At 41.6% G+C, this 18,785-nt stretch overlaps 1 protein-coding gene across 1 annotated transcript in view; it reads left to right on the forward strand.

Moving 5' to 3' along the window:
• LOC119228450 (potassium voltage-gated channel subfamily H member 7) overlaps positions 1 to 18,785 on the forward strand; it is a 30,253-nt gene that overhangs the window by 10,114 nt on the left and 1,354 nt on the right. Inside the window, exons 3-15 of the mRNA XM_062564848.1 lie at positions 2,447 to 2,602; positions 6,066 to 6,503; positions 7,049 to 7,260; positions 8,885 to 9,310; positions 10,958 to 11,357; positions 11,744 to 11,943; positions 12,111 to 12,113; positions 13,061 to 13,313; positions 15,209 to 15,414; positions 15,606 to 15,693; positions 15,838 to 15,999; positions 16,829 to 16,985; positions 18,596 to 18,776. Coding sequence (XP_062420832.1) covers positions 2,447 to 2,602; positions 6,066 to 6,503; positions 7,049 to 7,260; positions 8,885 to 9,310; positions 10,958 to 11,357; positions 11,744 to 11,943; positions 12,111 to 12,113; positions 13,061 to 13,313; positions 15,209 to 15,414; positions 15,606 to 15,693; positions 15,838 to 15,999; positions 16,829 to 16,985; positions 18,596 to 18,776 — 2,882 coding nt within the window. The remainder of the gene's footprint in view (positions 1 to 2,446; positions 2,603 to 6,065; positions 6,504 to 7,048; positions 7,261 to 8,884; positions 9,311 to 10,957; positions 11,358 to 11,743; positions 11,944 to 12,110; positions 12,114 to 13,060; positions 13,314 to 15,208; positions 15,415 to 15,605; positions 15,694 to 15,837; positions 16,000 to 16,828; positions 16,986 to 18,595; positions 18,777 to 18,785) is intronic.

Raw genomic sequence — 18,785 nt, forward strand, 5'->3', positions numbered from 1 at the left:
TTTGTTTCCCAAGAAAAGATCAATGTCAGTAAATATCCAAGTATACAAAATGATAAATAATGTAGTGGTGACATATTACAGAATCCCCTTTGCCAGTCTGCTATTATAACAACAGTTATAAAGAAGCTTTCCTTTGATCCATATTTGGCAGAGGTGACCTTCAGCAGGAGACCAGATGAGAGTGGGCCCCCGCGGCTTAGCCTTTAAGGAATGACCATTGTTTTACCTTCTGGTAAAGGTAAACCATCTCATCCGGAAAAGGGAAACCAGGGCCCCCTTATGGAGTCAGACCTGGGGGGGGGGGGGACCCCGTTAGTCCGAGCAAAGCTCACTTCACAAAATCCATGTGTTTGTCTTATCTTGAGTGGCTTGAAGCATTCAGTAGACATGGACTTTTTATATATATACACATGAATATGTAACTACATATATGTATAAAATGTTAAAAACCACCACTCATCCAAATAATATCCAAATGGATCAAACTCCCCCATTACACAAGACAAGAGCCGGAAACAAAGTGAAAGGGAATATAACGGAGGTATGTTATACTAATAATTGAAAAGGGTTAAACATTTCAGCACGGTAACAAAAGCGTTGTTTTTGTATGCTGTTTTGTTCATCCATTTCATCACTTATATATATATATATATATATCCTTTAGTTTCCCAGTGACGCCGCACACACTGCAGAGACAGTGAAAGTAAAGATATAGTGAAAAGAAATCTAACAATAGAAATACATTAAGCTATTCTGTTCATATAATATGTTCTCAAAACATGCCTGGAACCATTGTCGCATGTCATTCCCTCGTATTTAATACTGTGTCCCATTTAAGAATAAGGACAAATGCCCCAATAACAAAATTGAGTGGACATTCATCAGAGGACGATTTTAAGGATTTATCATTAAATGGTTCATTCCAGCAGCATTTATCAGATTATTAAGGTTAATACTAAATAATCCTCTTTCTTACTCACAAAAATGAGCATATTATTATTTCAAATCATTGTGTTATGTTGTTGATCAAAGTTACACCCAGAAAAGCTTCTTTCTATACTGTAGACGGGACAATAGAGATTTAAGTGAAGGAGTTTGGGAAATTGTTTTTTTTCTGAAAGGGGGATCTTTCTGGGGACGGACTCTAACTATCTATTTCTCAAAGCACTGCTCTTCTACTTCACAGCACAATGTAAGCAGATAACCAGGCAACCATTAGAAGATGTGTGGATAATATAGATTATATGGATTTATCATCCACAAACCTCACATACACCTGCTATATACCGTATGTATCCACATTACTTCACAAGATACTGTTGAACCGTCTCCCTGCATTCTCCATTCATGCTGTTTTTTAAAGGTTTTCTATTGTCTTCACAAATACAGAATATGACATTATCATACTATCCGTGACAATGCAGCATCACTTTTTTGTGATTTGATGCAGAAATCCTTCCAGCGGAACTCTGGCGCGTTAAGGCAGACCCGAGCTTGTTATATTTAGTCAGACAGCAAGTCTGCTGCTAATGAATGCTGCTGGCAGGGTGTCCGTGAGCCATGCAGAGATTACAGTGAACACTGGTAATATGTGTCCTCTGTGAGTAGGAGCAGCACACCGAGCCGTGAGACGTGAGGACAGACGCACCTAAATAGAGAAGCAGTTGGTGTTAGACACATGCATAGACCGGGTCATTAGTGCCGCCAAATGGATTCTCTTAAAAATATCTACTAAACATCCCTTTTAAAAATACATATGAGGTTGTTTCAGATTGTGTACTGAGCGATTTTGAGTTGGCCTTTTCCTTCAGCAGAGATGGTCACTGAGATATTGCATGTCAGCCTGGTTTTAGAGGAGCTATTGTCTTGTTCTTCAGGGTCCAGTGAGTAACTTGTTTCATTGGTGGGCAGCTCTGCCCTCGGGCATCAGTGGCTTCCACCCTCAGCTATAACCGGTTTAGCTGATAAATTGGTATATTCTGGGCTCAAGACTAAGTTTAGATCATGGATGGTTTTCTGCTCCACGGCCTCACACAATGTCGGTCTCAGTGATTGTGCCTATGAGCGCATTACAATCCTCTAAATTGGCTGTAATCTGTGCTGTCTGTTTGATATGTTCTACTAAACCCCGCTGTTCGCCCCACGCTGTGGCTCTCGCATTGTCTTTGTCCAAGTCTGCTGAGCTTAGTCATTTCCATGTCTTGCTAATTAAAATAGTTCTAGTTTACCTAAATGGCACATGCAGCACACATGAACACATAAACACGTGCCCTGTTCAACCCCCTGGTATAAATGATTGTGTCTCTTTCTACTTCTTTTGCTCTGACATTGAGCTTTAAATCACATCACGTTTTTTTTTCTCCATTTGCGATAGTATTGTTTTTTTCGGGCAGAAGGATAATGAATGATTCCACTATTTGCCGCTGACACTTTGTTTCTCTTTCAGGGTCTGACTTCCAGTGTAACATTCACATAATCCCTGTGAAAAATGAGGAGGGCGAGGTGATGATGTTTATCTTAAACTTTGATTACATCGTGGATGAGGAGAGTGACAACTCCACAGAGAAGCTAAGCCCAACGTCCCCTACAAAGTCAGATCAAAGTGAGTATGTCATGAACCAATCTCTCCTTATTGTGATGTGAATGTGCCTGAGAAGGCATTGCTACAGAGAGAGATTCTATAAATAGCAATAGGACAGTTTTTGTTGCGGTGGCAATTCATTTGAAATTTCATTTTCATCCCATACCAGTATTTTTCCGGTAAAAACGTCTTTCATGAACAAAGCAAAAAATGTGATGGAGGAAAAAGAAATAATCAAATCAAATTCGATACCGTACCCAAAGAATTATGGCTGGCATGTTATTTTTCATTCTTGTCTCACATTCTCCCTCTTTTATTCCCTTCAAATTAAACCTGTGCACATTGTGTGAAATGGCACTATTCCTAAATAGAATTAACTTCAATAAGACTAGCACTTAAAATCTGTTAAGCAATCTCTAGCACTAATTAGAGCACTGGAGATTTGCATTCCATTCCCTGAGATGCTCCTCTTAAAGACGATGCCATATATTACTATTACTTCTATTTAAGTTTCTAGCACAATGCAGTGGACGATGATGGATTGCACTGTGCACATGCATGGAGCGAGCGGCCTGCTTAAACAACCCGATCTTGTTAAACAGTTAATTATTGACCGTAATATTTAGTTTTGTGGCTTTAGCGAGAACCGCATGTATTTATCGGATGTTTTATTAGGATTTGTGTCAATAAGTGTGAGTGAGACGTTGCTCCTCGCTGACCGGAGCTCAGCTTTACACTTGACTCGGCATTCAGGGCACTGACTGCTGTGTGTATGCCCGTGTGTATGTTTGCACTCGCATGCATGCACGCATGCGTGTGGTTTTTCCAATGTGTGAGCAAGTGCTACTCTGTTTGTTGCATGTTGGTAACATTGCTAATTAGAGTTGATCGCTTGGGAGCGTGCTACAACAAGGGGATCTGTGGGTACACAAAAATAGGACTTGCCTTTTGTTTAGAAGGAGTCTTGACTACATGCACATATCGCACTTTATGTATGACCTCACCATTGCCTTCATTGCCTTTGAGCAGCAGATAATGCGAGGTCATAAAAGTGTAATCTTACAACGTATTTGATTTAATGAAAGATTCATGCTAGCTATGGCGCTCCATACTATAGGACTATATCACGTGCACACTGTGTATTGTCTTATTTTTATAAGACGACTGTAGTCAACATCACCCAGACCTAAATAGACAAAGAAAATGATACTGGTGAAGAGAGTGTTGTGCCTACACAGCAAAATAAAAAGTGCCTGGTTTAGCATTTTACCTGGAATGATATAGGGGACCATTCCCAAAGAGCCTATCCATACATTAAGGTGCTGTAGCCCTTTAATAAGATATTTTTAGACATTGGGGAGCTAATGATTATCTGCTGTTGACAGCAGGCGAAAGCCCTCTGTTACAACTAGCACAATATTGAGCGTGGAAGAGGGAAATCCATCTTTCCCTGAAATGAGCATACCTTCAAGGAAACAATACACTTACACATTGCTCAGCAGAAACGATTCCAACGCAATTTAAATGATGTCGTTTTGGTAAAATGTCACTGTAAAATATAAAAGTAAAGTTTTTATAGCCTAATAAAAGAATGTATCTTTGTGTGGTCCCATTTTCATTCATGGTGCACTATATATGTGTTGGTGGTGATAATTTTTTACTCAAACCACTCCAACAATAAAATTCACCTAATAAAGCTCAATATCGCTAGACTTTTCCATTCCACATTATGAGGTCTTCTATGAACATTGAGCCGCAGTAACTTTCCAGATTATTGATGCCAGTCTCCCTGCATACAAGAGACAGGAAGGTCGTTCCTGCTCAGAATATCATCAGGTTCTTCTCCAGGAAACTAGTTGAGTGTCGAGGCTCCATTGTAAGATGCGATAGGTGTAACATCAGCAGTTTTAGCCAGCGAATGGAAACGGATGGCAATAATGTTATGTAAGGAGGCTGGTGAGAGATGGGTGCCCCACAAGTGAGACAAGATTCCCTTTCACCCTCCTTCTATTGTTAATGAACCAAAACTGTCATTAATGTCAGCCATTGTGTCCCTTGTGAAAACTTGGGTTCCATACAAGCGAATTGGGGGAGGGTTAAGAATAAGTTTATTGTGCAATCTGGTTTTTCACACGCTCATGGGCACTGAAAGGCGATTTGGCAAAAGCACATCTGTTTAATCCGTCTTCATTTTAGTGCACTGATCTGCGAACAAAGCAAACGCTGAGCACTGGAGAGTAGAATCTTCTGCAAAACATTGTTTTATTAATTAAAAGACGTGAAGCTCCCGTTACAAAAGGACTTGCAGAAACGAGAGACATTAGATCCCCTTCTTGTCAAGCGACAAACACGGCATTGACCTCTAATAAAAGATTCATTTGAAATGAACATGGAGGCCTGCACACTCCAAAGCAAAATCTGTTCATTTCATTATTTATGAGCGGACATGTTTCAGAACCTGATGTTATAAACGTGGCGCCCCCACTTAACTCGTCTTACTGTTTTCTCATTAACGTATAACATTAATAATAATATAACTAAGCTAATTAAATATATAACGTATAAATATTAAATATACTTTGATAATAACCATTGATCCTTTTGTCGAGAAACAGAGTTTGGTTTCCTTTCCATGACCTTTACAATTAATGAAAATTGATCTGTGAATATAGTATTAAACTAAATCGCTTTAATTTTGCCTCTTTACCACGCAGAGTAGACCCTTTCATCCGATCATGGTATTTTGAGTCACTATATCTCAATGAAAAAATGTACTTACCTTAACTTAAATGGAGTGAGCCCTCTCTACCACTTGGCCTGCAATGCTTTTGTAGAGAAATCCTCCAGATGTCCCTCCTCACAGGAAGTTAGCAAGACACATTTCTCTCTATCGATATGTGAACCATTTTGTTGAAAATTCCAACAGGAAGCAAATATATTCATCATTTTACAGCTCACAAGGTTTTATTTAACGGAACACTAAAAACTAACACAAAAAAGCATAACACTAATTTGTCTTCCAAAAGGTTGAATGGTCACTTCATAACAAAGGTAGATAAAGTTAAGCTACTGTAAATAAAATATATAAACTTGTATCATCATACATGTGCTAAAATTATTTATTTTTTTAAACTGTATGAAAAACAATAATACCAAACAGTTCAAATGTCCTTTTATGGTAAGGATTTTTAGATAATAATATCTAATATTTAAAAAATATTATTAATATTCACTTCAGTTAATAAAGGTACATATTTAGTGTAATCCCATCAAATATTTTAACATTTATTGATCTTCCTACATGTTTTTTTAAATAAAATGTTTTGTATTGTTACCCTAATTTTGTGAATGAAAACTAGATGGCATATCACTAAACATCTGAACTGTGAATAGTTTGTAACAATGAATGCTGCTATTACTTCATGAACTTGTATTTTAATCATAACTTTATACATGTTTTCTCATCATTTTTCACATTTTTTAGGAAGGAGTAGATTCTTCCGCTTCCGCCACGCCGCTTTGAGCCTGATGAATACCAAACAATCTCTTCCGCAAGAGGACCCGGACGCTGTGATGGTGGAGCCGCCCAAAGAGAACGAGGGCTCGGTGGCCCTGCAGAGCTTCCCTTCACCCACCAAGAGCGTGTGCAGTCCTATTGAGATCGATGACACGCATGGCCTCATAGGATCAAGCCGCCACTCTTCCCAGGCCAGCGTCGGCCCGGAACCGCTTGGCCATTCATCCCCCAAGCACCTCTGGGACAAGCTGTACCAAACCGAGCCACACCAATCTTCCACCACCCTGTCGAACACCTTCCCCAGAGGCAGCACCAACAGCATGAGGCGAGCCTCGTCCGTCCATGAGATGGAGGCCTACAGCTCAAATTCCAAAAGCGTATTCAAGGATCGGCATACCACTGAAGGTATGTACAGAACTACAGTATGAGAGTAGCAATTGGTGTGAAGCACACACCTGGCCCCTCCAACCTATTATGATTGAATTTGCATGAGAAATGTGGTCTTTAAAAGTCATATTAAAGTCATATCTTGTACTTGTCTTAACTGTCATTTTGTTTTAATACATACTGCATATACATACATATTAAATCTTTTGTTCTTCAGTTGCTCTGTTCACAAAATGCTTAATGTAACAGGTAATGATTCATTTAATGATGTTATCTCAGCCAATGCTGGAATATTTATAGTCAATGGTGCTGTTTAAGAATATCTTCAGCTGCTACTGTACAGTTTGTTAGACACGTGCACCTACAGTATCTGTGAAGAATCGTTGCGTCACCCTAGTACACTGAAATAAGGAAATAAGATGAACCATCTCTTTAAATAATTGTCAAGTCTAAAAACAATATCCTTATTTTACTGTATTAACTGTATTTGTAAGCTCTGCTCACTACATAAAATGACTCAAGGGATACATTTTAAGTGTTGTGTCACTGTTCTAAACCACCAGGCGCCTTTAATCATGTGAAATCCAGCCTGCTTGGCTCTACGTCGGATTCTAACATCCATAAGTACAGCACCATCCAGAAGATCCCTCTGATTGCGCTCAACTTCTCTGAGGGCACTGATAAAAAGGCTCATTCTCCACCAGCGCCCGAGGCAACTATCATAGCACCAAAGGTCAAAGACAGGACCCACAATGTCACAGAAAAGGTCACGCAGGTGAGTCAGTGCGTTCCACTTTGTTTGATATTACAGCACATTCTAAACTACAGACATAATCACAAGGCCTGGAATTTCAGACTCAATAATGCTTTGTATTTCAAACGTAATTGGCTATGTTTGATGGGTGGTAGCTGGCAGCGTCATTATCTCTTGATTCCTGCACTAACTCCAAACGTAGGCATTTAATGGGGTACCTCAAAGGTGGGCTGTTGGATAATGTGTTACTCTGATATACAATACATTTTGAAGCGGCCTGGTCTAGAAAAAAACGACATCCCACTGAGCCCTCATCTTTCCACTTGCAAGCCTTCTACAGAGATACGGTGTCTTGCTTAAAGGACAATGGCGCAGCAGGAGTAACCCTTTCTGTCACACGGGCCATGTCGTCGCACAAACCCCCCGCTGACAAGACCGGATGCACAGCCCATGGAACCTTGCCAAGGCGCAGCATCCAACGCGGTTTTTAATTAATGGATGCCTATGTAAAAAGTCTTGGGAAGAACATTGTTTGCTTGGTGAAGGTCTAACAACAGAGAAACCGTACACCGATGTATTTGGGTCCTTGGGCACGCCAGTCAGAAGCCATGGAAAAGCATTTTTATTAGATGTAATTTATTTTTGACCTGGTTTACACTGTACCACGCTTTCACTGGCATTCTGTCAGGCATTTTGAAGGAGACGGGCACAGATGCAGCCGACACCGATTTCCTCATGTGCTCTGTATATTTCTGTCCCACACAGTATGCAAATTAACTGTCAATTATAAAATAAAATAATAATCCGTCCCATGGGACCTTAATTGGTAGTCCTTGAATCTTTGTTATGTAAGTAGGATGACAGCAAACCGCCTTCCCTCCCCGCTGACGTGAGTTTAGAGTTTTGAGATCTACTTCCTAACTTCTAGCTGGGGAAATCTATAATTCATCTGTGGAGGATAGGGGAGTGTATATTGGAATTAATAAAAAAGACCTGCCTCACTCCAGCACTATTTTCCGTCCTCGTTCTGTGTCCGCTACGAAACAGGGAGGCAGGATTTTCCGGAGCGCAGTGAATGATCTGTCATCCAGTCAGGAGTCCAGGAGTTCATTCACACGGATCAATTAGAAAGGATTTCTGTTTACCAGAATATATGTACAAACGTACCTATCAGCGCGGACCATAGCGCTTTCCTAATTTGCCAAAGTTCAGCAACGTTCTCCAAGGTTTTACCAGTAATGTGGAAGAAGCCTGCGGCAGTCAGTGAAATTATTTATGGTGCTGGTGCATGGATGGGTCATCTACTTCTCATCCTGGAGTGGCTGCCTTTACCTAATGCTGTTTGACTGCACAGCACTTACCTCTGTGGGTCACAGTCGCTGTCAAATCAGTCCTTGAAGGCTTAGAGCTGTTGAAAATACTTGGCGGGCCTCAGCCATAATGATCATAAAAAACGCACCACTTTGAAGGTGTCTTTGTTAAAGGTGTCAAAAGGATTATCAGCAAAGAAGAAACATCACTTTAGAAACATTTTCAGTGATCCAATTCAATTAAGATGTTTATCCGCAGTAAAGTGAGGAGGCGTTTCGTAAAATGGAGCGCTGTCATCGGGTGCTTTCGTGACCCTGGTTTACCTCTCCTCCAGGTCCTGTCACTCGGAGCCGACGTTCTTCCAGAGTACAAACTCCAGACCGCCCGCATCGACAAGTTCACCATCCTTCACTACAGCCCCTTCAAAGCTGTGTGGGATTGGCTGATCCTGCTGCTGGTCATCTACACTGCAATCCTCACTCCTTACTCTGCTGCTTTTCTTCTCAATGACACGGAGGAATCGAAGAGGCGCGAATGTGGATACTCCTGCAGTCCTCTTAATGTAGTGGATTTGATGGTGGACATCATGTTCATCATCGACATCCTCATTAACTTCAGGACCACCTACGTAAACCTGAACGAGGAGGTCGTCAGCGATCCGGCTAAGATAGCCATCCATTACTTTAAAGGCTGGTTCCTTATAGACATGGTGGCGGCAATCCCCTTCGACCTTCTCATCTTTGGTTCAGGATCAGATGAGGTACGCTATCTCTAAAGCATGTATTTTTTTAATGCAGGTTTTTTTTCTTCTCTCCCAGGGAGCTTTGCAGCAGAGCCATGTTTGTTATCCATTCACAAAGTCCAGACTTGTGCCCTCGGGCCACTTTTAAAGCCAAAATCTTTCTGTCTCTGCTTTGAAAGGATTACTTTATATTGCATGTTTTTTCATACTTAATTCTTTTTTTTTTTTTTTTTTTGAATGGTCCTCATTCTAGAATCCATTTACACGGATTAATGGCTTACCAAATGGCAATCAATGATGCATTTATGTGAGGAGTAGGCCAACAGGGCTTGGTGCACAGCTTACATGCGGATGTGAGATGGCCATTGGTAGGCTGGGTGCCAGGCCTGCTCGCTTGTTTGCGGGTAGGATATGACCCCCTCAGGCTCCACTTCAGTGCTTTATCATGCTTTGTAGGCACTCTGTTACACCAGAAAAGCTCCTGATTATAACCCATAATAATCTTTTCAGCCATGGTGGCTGCTGCTGAGTCAGTTCACTGAATCAAAACGGATCAGAATGAAAATGGATGTTTGTTTCTCCCAAAAACACAACGTAATGTGACAAAGAAATCACAGAAAGGTTCGAGCAAAGTTTCTTCAAAAAATGTGGGGGGAAAACATTTGATCTTTTGCCTCTAGGAAATCCATGCAAACTATTTGACATCATGATTAATAATAATAAATAGTGTGTATTTGTTAGTAGCTAACAAGCGTGCTGTTAATGCTCTTTAACAATGACGGCATTCTCCACCCACAAAATAAACAACGGAGACAGTGGCAGGAGGGTTTTCACAAAGCTTGTTTAATTTATCACCCTAATAAGACGGTTTTAACATAAAAGCACTGAAGAAGACTTTTGATTGCAGCAGAGAATGCATTTATTATATTAAGTGCTGTTCAGCTGCATTTTAGTTCAAAATGACTTGTTCAGGTAGGCAGTGGATTGAGGTGCAAATCGTATTCCAAAGTAGTATATCTGTTGTTCAAAGGGAAAAATGTCAGCTTTAAATTAATGCTTTTATTATTATTTTATAACAAAATCAAGATGTAAGGTGACAGTTGTTAAGAAGGAGAGTGTGCAAACATTAGCTTGAATTTATTCAATACAAGGTAATTTACTAATTGTCAGGTTCGATAAATGGCCGTTCCAATGGGAATGGGAGTTAGTGCTGCTAAAACCGTAAAGCAGCAACAAACAAAGGGAGCCATACTGCGCGTTGGGTCTGGAATAATGAGGATTTATCTGTGAGCTGCTGCTGTCTTCACGGCTGTGTTGCGTTGCCTTTGAGGGAGAAAAAAAAAAAAGCTGTGGGGAGTAGCCACAATGGATGCTTTGTCTGTTCTCACAGTTACAGAAGCTCATTACCTCAGTCCGTGGAGTGATCCTCTTAACTTGTCGCCGCTTCAGATCTGTTGTCGATTAAGATACATGACAGCGGATGCCGCCGCGGTTGGACGTGCCGGCCAATTAAGATGGTTTTTCTCGATAATTGCGTGACAAAAGACACTAGCCATACTAAGCGAGAAACGTGTTTTTATGAAACAGTAAACGCTCTGCTATCATTCAAACAATCCGCCCCCATACTTACTAACACAACAATCCCACGCTGTGCTTTTTGTTCAGACCACCACTCTGATTGGCCTGTTGAAGACGGCCAGGCTCCTGCGTTTGGTGCGTGTAGCCAGGAAGCTGGACCGCTACTCTGAGTACGGCGCCGCCGTCCTCATGCTGCTCATGTGCATCTTCGCCCTCATCGCCCACTGGTTGGCCTGCATATGGTACGCCATCGGCAACGTGGAGAAGCCCTACCTGGAGCACAAGATTGGCTGGCTGGACAATCTGGGCGTGTCCATAGGAAAACGGTACAACTACAGCGACCCGAACTCCGGTCCCTCTATCAAGGACAAGTATGTCACAGCCCTTTACTTCACCTTCAGCAGCCTGACCAGCGTGGGCTTTGGAAATGTTTCCCCAAACACAAACTCTGAGAAGATCTTTTCCATCTGTGTCATGCTGATTGGCTGTGAGTATGTTTCGCTCTTTTTTATTCACCTTCTTTTAGCATAACTTTATTAGACTCTTGTCCTGCGCAGCACTTGAGGTAGACTAAGCAATAAACTCCATTTGATCAGATCTATTGCATGTGTGTCCATCCTGGGAGATGGAGCCATCCTTTGTTTCTGCCACGTGTCCCAATTTAAGCTTTTAAGAGCTGTTTTTCTATATTTTTCTACATTTCTAAATCGAGGTTCTAAGAACAGAGGATTGTGTGCTGCACAGACTGTAAATCCTCCTTTGGCGAATTAGTGATTCATTATATTATATGAATAGAGATTTGACTCGATTCGGCTTGACTAGACAACCGGCATCTGATTCACGTCTTTCATTGATCAATTCTTTGCATTTCAGCTCTCATGTATGCCAGTATTTTCGGAAACGTCTCTGCCATTATCCAGAGGTTGTACTCCAGCACGGCCCGATATCACGCTCAAATGTTACGGGTCAGGGAGTTCATACGCTTTCATCAGATCCCCAACCCGCTGAGGCAGCGGCTGGAAGAGTACTTCCAACACTCCTGGGCCTACACCAACGGCATTGATATGAACACGGTAGGTAAAAGAGATCAGCACTTCTTACTGTTATTTCAATTGGACAGCAGCCCATAAAAAGGAACTGATCTTATTGAAATACTTAACATGCCAGATTCTAAAAAGAGCTTCTTTTTTCTCTCGACTGCTTTTCATTTGGATTAACTTCCCTACATTGGTAAGAGCAGGAGGTACAAGTTTTTATTTCTTGTCTTTATCATTTTCATGTTTCTGTTTCAGATCTGTTTAACAAATCAATTATCCAGACAATGGCAATATTAGAAAGGTCCCTTTCTCACTTGAATGCAATTGATCTGAAAAAATAATATATTGTATTTTCTGAAGCCAATAAATTATTTTGTTAGAGGCAAAAGATGTGAGTGAATTACTTTTAATGTTCAATTATTTAGGTAATTTGATGGATTTAGGTAGAAACATGCCTGTTTTGGATTAAGTGCCTACTTATACTTTAGGGCTTCATAATCCTCATTCATCATTGAGTTTATAATATATATATATATATATATATATATATATATAAAAGTATATAAGTCCGTTGCGAGTAGTGAAGAATGTCATGCAGTCACATTTCTCCCATTATGCTGGATGCATACGTCTTCCAGTTAATCTTTAACTCCTACAAATTAATTGTGGGTGTAAAAATGGTTTCTGTGTTCATATCATATCACACATTAGACTTTTCCATAACTCAGAAATGAAATGTGTTACAGTTTAAAGTATAGAAAGAGAAGAAAAGGCCAAAACGGAGCATGCAGTTTGTGGTTTGAGGGTCACTCTTACATATGACATTTGAATGAAATCACAAATTGTTAGACCTTAATGTAATGTATATCAATGATATGAATGCGTTTTCATCAAGAAACACTGTAGTACCCTATTACATTTGTGCTGGGTCCTCCATAGAACACACTGTGTGACTATCTAATGTTAGTTTCTCTCATATGTCCTCATCTCTGTGCCTTTGTCAAACTAAATTACAACTTCTCTTCGTAAGAGTACATTCATCTTAACACATTTGCTGCTCACAGCTTCCCACTGGCTCGACAACGCTTAAAAAAAAAAAAAAAAAACTCAATATTTTCTGCATTTGGACTCACAGATTTTCTCTGCATCACAGGTGTTGAAAGGTTTTCCAGAGTGCCTGCAGGCAGATATCTGCCTCCACCTAAACAAGAGTCTTCTTGAAGACTGCAAAGCATTCCAAGGAGCCTCCAAAGGGTGCCTGAGGGCCCTGGCCATGCACTTCAAAACCACTCATGCGCCTCCTGGAGACACTCTGGTCCACAGTGGCGACGTGCTCACCGCTCTCTACTTTCTCTCCCGTGGCTCTATTGAGATCCTGAAAGATGACATTGTGGTAGCCATCCTGGGTAAATACAATCCTTTGCTGCTTATGTGAAGTATGATAATGGAAGTCGGAGATACCAGATCACACAGTGCAGCGAATAACTGCGGAAGTCAGAGACAAACATACTTATTCCTCTGCTTTTGTCTCTTGTGTGTTCTGACTGATTGGATCATTTGCATTATTGATTGAGCCAACATCCTGCTTTACCCAAGATACTTGATGTTGAGATGCTGGGATCATAAGGAGTCAAAGGAGGCAAATGATTAAAGGAGCAATAAACAGCAATGAAAACAGTAATAAATCACAGCTTACAGCTATGAGCTGTATTTTAATATAATGGAGTTATGTCTACCTGAGCAGAAAATGAAGTTTTTCTCCATCTGTGTACGTTGTTATCCCAGCTTCCCCTTGCTCTGTCGACTTGTTGACATTCTTTAGGGTATGTTCGGGCATTTGAGCGTGCACACCTGGCTAATTCACGGTCAGTGCGCTGCAATGCTCTCATATGGCAGTTAAGGCTGATAACGCCTTCACGAATGACTGCGCTGTCGTTAAAGCGTAGTCTCTAGGTCCCCTTCAGGTAAACACTGCCACCACATTTCTCATTTTTTTTACTTTAAGCGTTGCCGTGATAAGAACTGTTTAAAGGCAATATAAATATTCGGAATCTCGTAGCTCACACCTTTAAACTGAATCCTTTTCAAATCATTGCAGCAGCTAAACCACATTGTGTTCACACTTTTTTTACAAGAAGGTCAAGGTGCGCTTGCCGTCCCCCGCGTCTGTCCTCTGGGCAATAAGGCTGTTCATTTGACAAGCCGGAGAGTCTGACATTTCTATTCAGTGGCTCCCTGAAAGGGTGTTTGGAAATGGCAAATAAAATAGTGAAATAGCTGCCACTTTTTTTGACAGCAATGTGAAAAATAGAGATTATAAAAAAGGGGAAGACTAAATTGACTTGAAACATGGGCCGGATCCAATGTGAAATACAATTTATAGTAACACTCAATGTACATTACTCTTTCTTAGAATAATGCTTGATGATCTTTACTTAACCAACCAACGGTCACAGATCTCATCGATAAGCCCCTTCATAATTGATACACACATAATGCTCCTTCTGCATTATTTTGCTCCAATTTGTATGCGAGAACCAAACTTTCCCAGCTACAGCCTACAGCGCTACGGCCCGTTCCTCTAGTAATGACGCCAAAAAGGCTTCCAGCATTGTTCTTCAGGTGAGAAATGAGTCTCTTAGACTTCCATCCAGGCAAAGATGAACTGAATCCTTGTGCTACTTAGAGATAAAGCGCTCGGTGTGAGGCCGGCAGAATGGGTGCTGTGATGGCAGAATGGCAGCCAATGTATCATATCTCTTTCTGCAGGACCCCTGCTTACAGTGTTGGCATTTAGCTAACCCAGGACTGACAAAGGGATGCTTCATCATGGTGGAAAAACCAGAGCCGTCGTCCCTTTTAAAAGTGACCCTTTATTTGAGCACTACTTGCATTACTTCACTTCCTGGAAGCTTGCTTTCAGAATTCATCAATGTCATTATTGGCACAGCTTTTTCCTTTGAAGAAGTCAGTCTCAGTCAAAACCTTCTCTCCCTCCACATCAAAGTTGCTTTGAGTTTGCAGTTATTTCTCAGCATAAATAATGGATCAAAGATGGAAAGACAACTTTTGCAGAGCCTGGGGAGAACAATTACCAGAGAGGGAACACTGCTTGATATTTATTGTCCATACAAACAAACACACCGGTGCCCTTTAGTGAGGGCCTGGGTAAAGATAAGTCCCAAGAGAAAACATGGCTACCTGTAGATGTCAGTGCAGGTAACACTGACATTTCCCATATCGCAGTGCAGTAGGAGAAGATGTGTTGTCTCTGTGCATTTATTGTGTGTGTTGATACCAGGAAAAAATGACATCTTTGGAGAAATGATCCATCTCTTGGCCAAGCCTGGCAAGGCCAACGCTGACGTGCGAGCACTGAGTTACTGTGACCTGAGCACCATCCAGAGAGAAGATCTGCTAGAAGTAATCGACATGTACCCGGAGTTTGCCGACTATTTCTTCAACAACCTCGAGCTCACCTTCAATCTCAGAGATGAGTCTCCAAAGGTAGATGCTATTACATTTGCGTTACAGGAGCCCCCTTCAATTGATGCCTTTGGCAAAGTTATGACCTTGGACAATATTCTTGAAAGTATTATATTTATATTATAAAGGTGTATTATGTTAATTATAAATGCATCGTTGTTGTATTAACTAGTTGTATAAATTAAACAATTACAATACTTGCATGATTGCAGCCCTCAAGCTCCCATGCCGGGAATTCAGAGGGCGAGGGAAATAAGAGCATTAAAAGAAGGATCTCCTTCACACCGGATCTATGTAAAGGTAAGTGGAAACCAATCTGCACGCCTCCAATACGGCCTCTTGTGGTTGCAAATGGGCGATTTGTTATTACTAAGTGAGTGAAGGTCCCAAAGAGCACGGCACAGTGTTTTTTTCGACTGATTCCTGTGGATTTCCACACCGCAGGCGAGAGCAAGGAAGTGGTCAACGACTTGAGTGGGAGGAGGGAGTCCAACTCGTGCCTAAGAAGAAGTTCAGGATCCCTTGGTACCTCTCATCCCAAAGCCCCAGTCCTGAACCCTAATCTCGTTGTCAGGGACAACGCGGAGAGGAGGCCGTCCTTCGAAGGTAATAAAGAAATTAAGTAATAAAGAAAGTATTTTTGATAAGGTAATCTTTACTGTCTTGACAAGAACTGGTAAAGAGCGGTTTGCTTGGGTTCCCTGGGTTTTGCAGGACGAAGGGAAGCCAGTGTGGGAATATGTCTCGTTGCTGGAGGATAAGCTTTAAAGACATTTGCAACGCAAAGAAATATGTTGCGTAATTAACTAGTATGCTTAATATTGATTTGAAACCTCCCTCTCTCTCTCTCTCTCTCTCTCTCTCATGAAATACGGAATAAGAAAAATAAGGAGATTACTAATGTGGAGGATTTTGTTCTTCACTGATATAAAACACGCTACATGAACCGACTAACACATATAAAAGTTGCAGGATTTGGTATGGGCAAATCCCATCGCACTGATACAACTGGCAGAGGACAACATGTTTTGTGATGGACTGAAGCTAGCGTTACTCTCTACAGTTACAGAACACAGTGCTGCATCAGTCCCAAAGGTAAAGCAACATCCAATAAGGGGCAAGCCACGGGCACAGACTACTTTAACCAGATAGGCTAATCACAGCACGCCTGTGTGTGTGTGTGTGTGTTTAAAATCACTAAAGAGGCTGAACTCGTATCAGTGGACAGCAAGCCGAACACTAACAACTGCCCGGCAGAGATAACAACACGGTGCGTTTGCTCCCGGGAAACATCGCGTTTGTTCTCCCGGGGTCGAGAGCTTGATGGATTAAACAAGCAACCTGTCCGTGGCTCTCATGTAGAGATTAATTACGTTCTGTTTTAGAGGGGGGTTTCTGACCCACATAAAGCGTTTGTGTTGGTTTGGCTACCCAGATGTTTGCTGTGATAAATGGGCCTGTAAGAAGCCTACGGACTACCTGGATGAGCCAGCGCATCTCCACGACCTGAGAGGGGACGATAACTCTGCCAGCGAGATGGCGTACGGAGAGGTGGAACAGCGCTTAGGTCAGCTGCAAGACCACCTGAACAGGTCAGCATACGGATAGTTCCAACAGTGACAGTAGTCGCTCATGATTGTCAGGCGGAGGTACGTGGAAACAGCAGTTTATGCTCAAGTTTGCATCCCTCTCTCTCAAACCCTCCACGTGTTCTGTCCTTCTTTTTCAATTTCACATTTTTGGGGAGTGTCTGGAAGAAAATGCGAGAGCACTCTTTAGGGCTTCGGGATGGGGGCCTCCGGTTGTCCATCAATTCGTGCCATGGTCATGAACATATCCCAGTAATATCTGGAGGGAATTTCTTCCAATTTTCTGGGACAACATCCACTTGAGGGTGAAATGTTTAAAAATCGATGACCAAAACTTTTTTGCCCTAACTGAAGAATCCATGTGTTAATTATAACACGTGTCTGGGAAGCATTGAACAGGACGGCAGTAATTGAAACCGGACAATGCAATTCATGGTTATCATTAAATATCCTGCTATTATCATGTCAGCTACTGACCTAATGATGATAGTGTGGCTTATATTTTAAAGTTGTCACCTCCTACACTGCTGAAAGTAAATCACACTCTTTGATTGCTGGCAACTTGTAGTTCAATTGCAACCTACTTGAGGGGGTGGTAGAAGACAACGATCTGGCAGGAGCCGTCGTCGGACTCAGAGGGGGGCGGCTGTTAATGTACAGTACCGCTGCAGAATCCAAACATAACAGACGTGAGAATGGATTTGTGCAACATTTTGCCGAATGTGTAGTAGGACTGTGAATCTGAAACTCGTGACTTAGAGCAGAAAATGTTTGAAATAAAAAGCCCGTCTCCAGCTAAACTCTAACAAACAATAGATGAGCAAGCCAGCTACCTCTCCAGAGGAAATGCATTTTAGTCTCAATTTTTTCTGTAGCACAGAACTACATTGGCTGTAGTTTTAACAATACACCTGCAGCCTGAAAGCCACCTGAGATAGACACCCACATGAACAGCAGGTAGTATTTTTAGCTGGAGTAATGACAGAGAACAAGAGACGGCATCAGAGGGCCGTAAATACCAGGTTGGTTCATTTTGTTTTGCTTAAATATGACATTTCATCCTCTACTCCACCAATGCTACCTCGCTGCAGGATGACCAGCCCATTTTTGTCATTTTGCGCTTTTAGGGATGAAAAGATATAGTAAAAAAATTCAAAATCTTGTTTTTGCTCAGTGTGGCTGCTTTATCCCCCTCCAGTCATAACCTATGAGGGTGCATTGTTGCAATAGGGAAGCGCAGAGACACAATAGAGACATAAAACATATGGCATTCACCTTGTAAGGAAAACGGGTAATCATGAGGTTATCCAGCATCACCCAATTTTGCATGGTGCTCTAAATATAGAGCTTGGATGAAATCGTCTCATAATTAGATTCACCAAATGAGGGTGGTACAGAGATTTCCTCAGTCAAGGGTAAAATTCACACTCCCCTCAGAGAGCTCATTATCACACCTAGCATGAGCAGCTTCTTCCATTTACAATTCGGGCAGAATTTCCACTCCTTTATCATCTCGTCATTTGTCCGCATATTCAACGTTGGTGCTTGGTGAAGTACAGCTGGGTGAGTTTTCAGCCAATGTGTGATCATCTTTTTTTTACATTTTTTTTTAGGCTGGAGTCTCAGCTGATGACGGATATACAGACCATCCTGCAGCTGCTGCAAAGACAACCGACGCTGGGACCTCCAGCCTACAGCACTGTGACTGCCAGTCCGGACTATCACAGACCTGCTGTGAAGGTTCAGCCGGTTGCACTCACTGCAAGCCATTATTTCAGCCATACAGGGAGTCAAGTAAGGAAG

The sequence above is a fragment of the Pungitius pungitius genome, chromosome 10 (genome assembly GCF_949316345.1).
Source record: "Pungitius pungitius chromosome 10, fPunPun2.1, whole genome shotgun sequence".
Classification (NCBI taxonomy): Eukaryota; Metazoa; Chordata; class Actinopteri; order Perciformes; family Gasterosteidae; genus Pungitius; species Pungitius pungitius.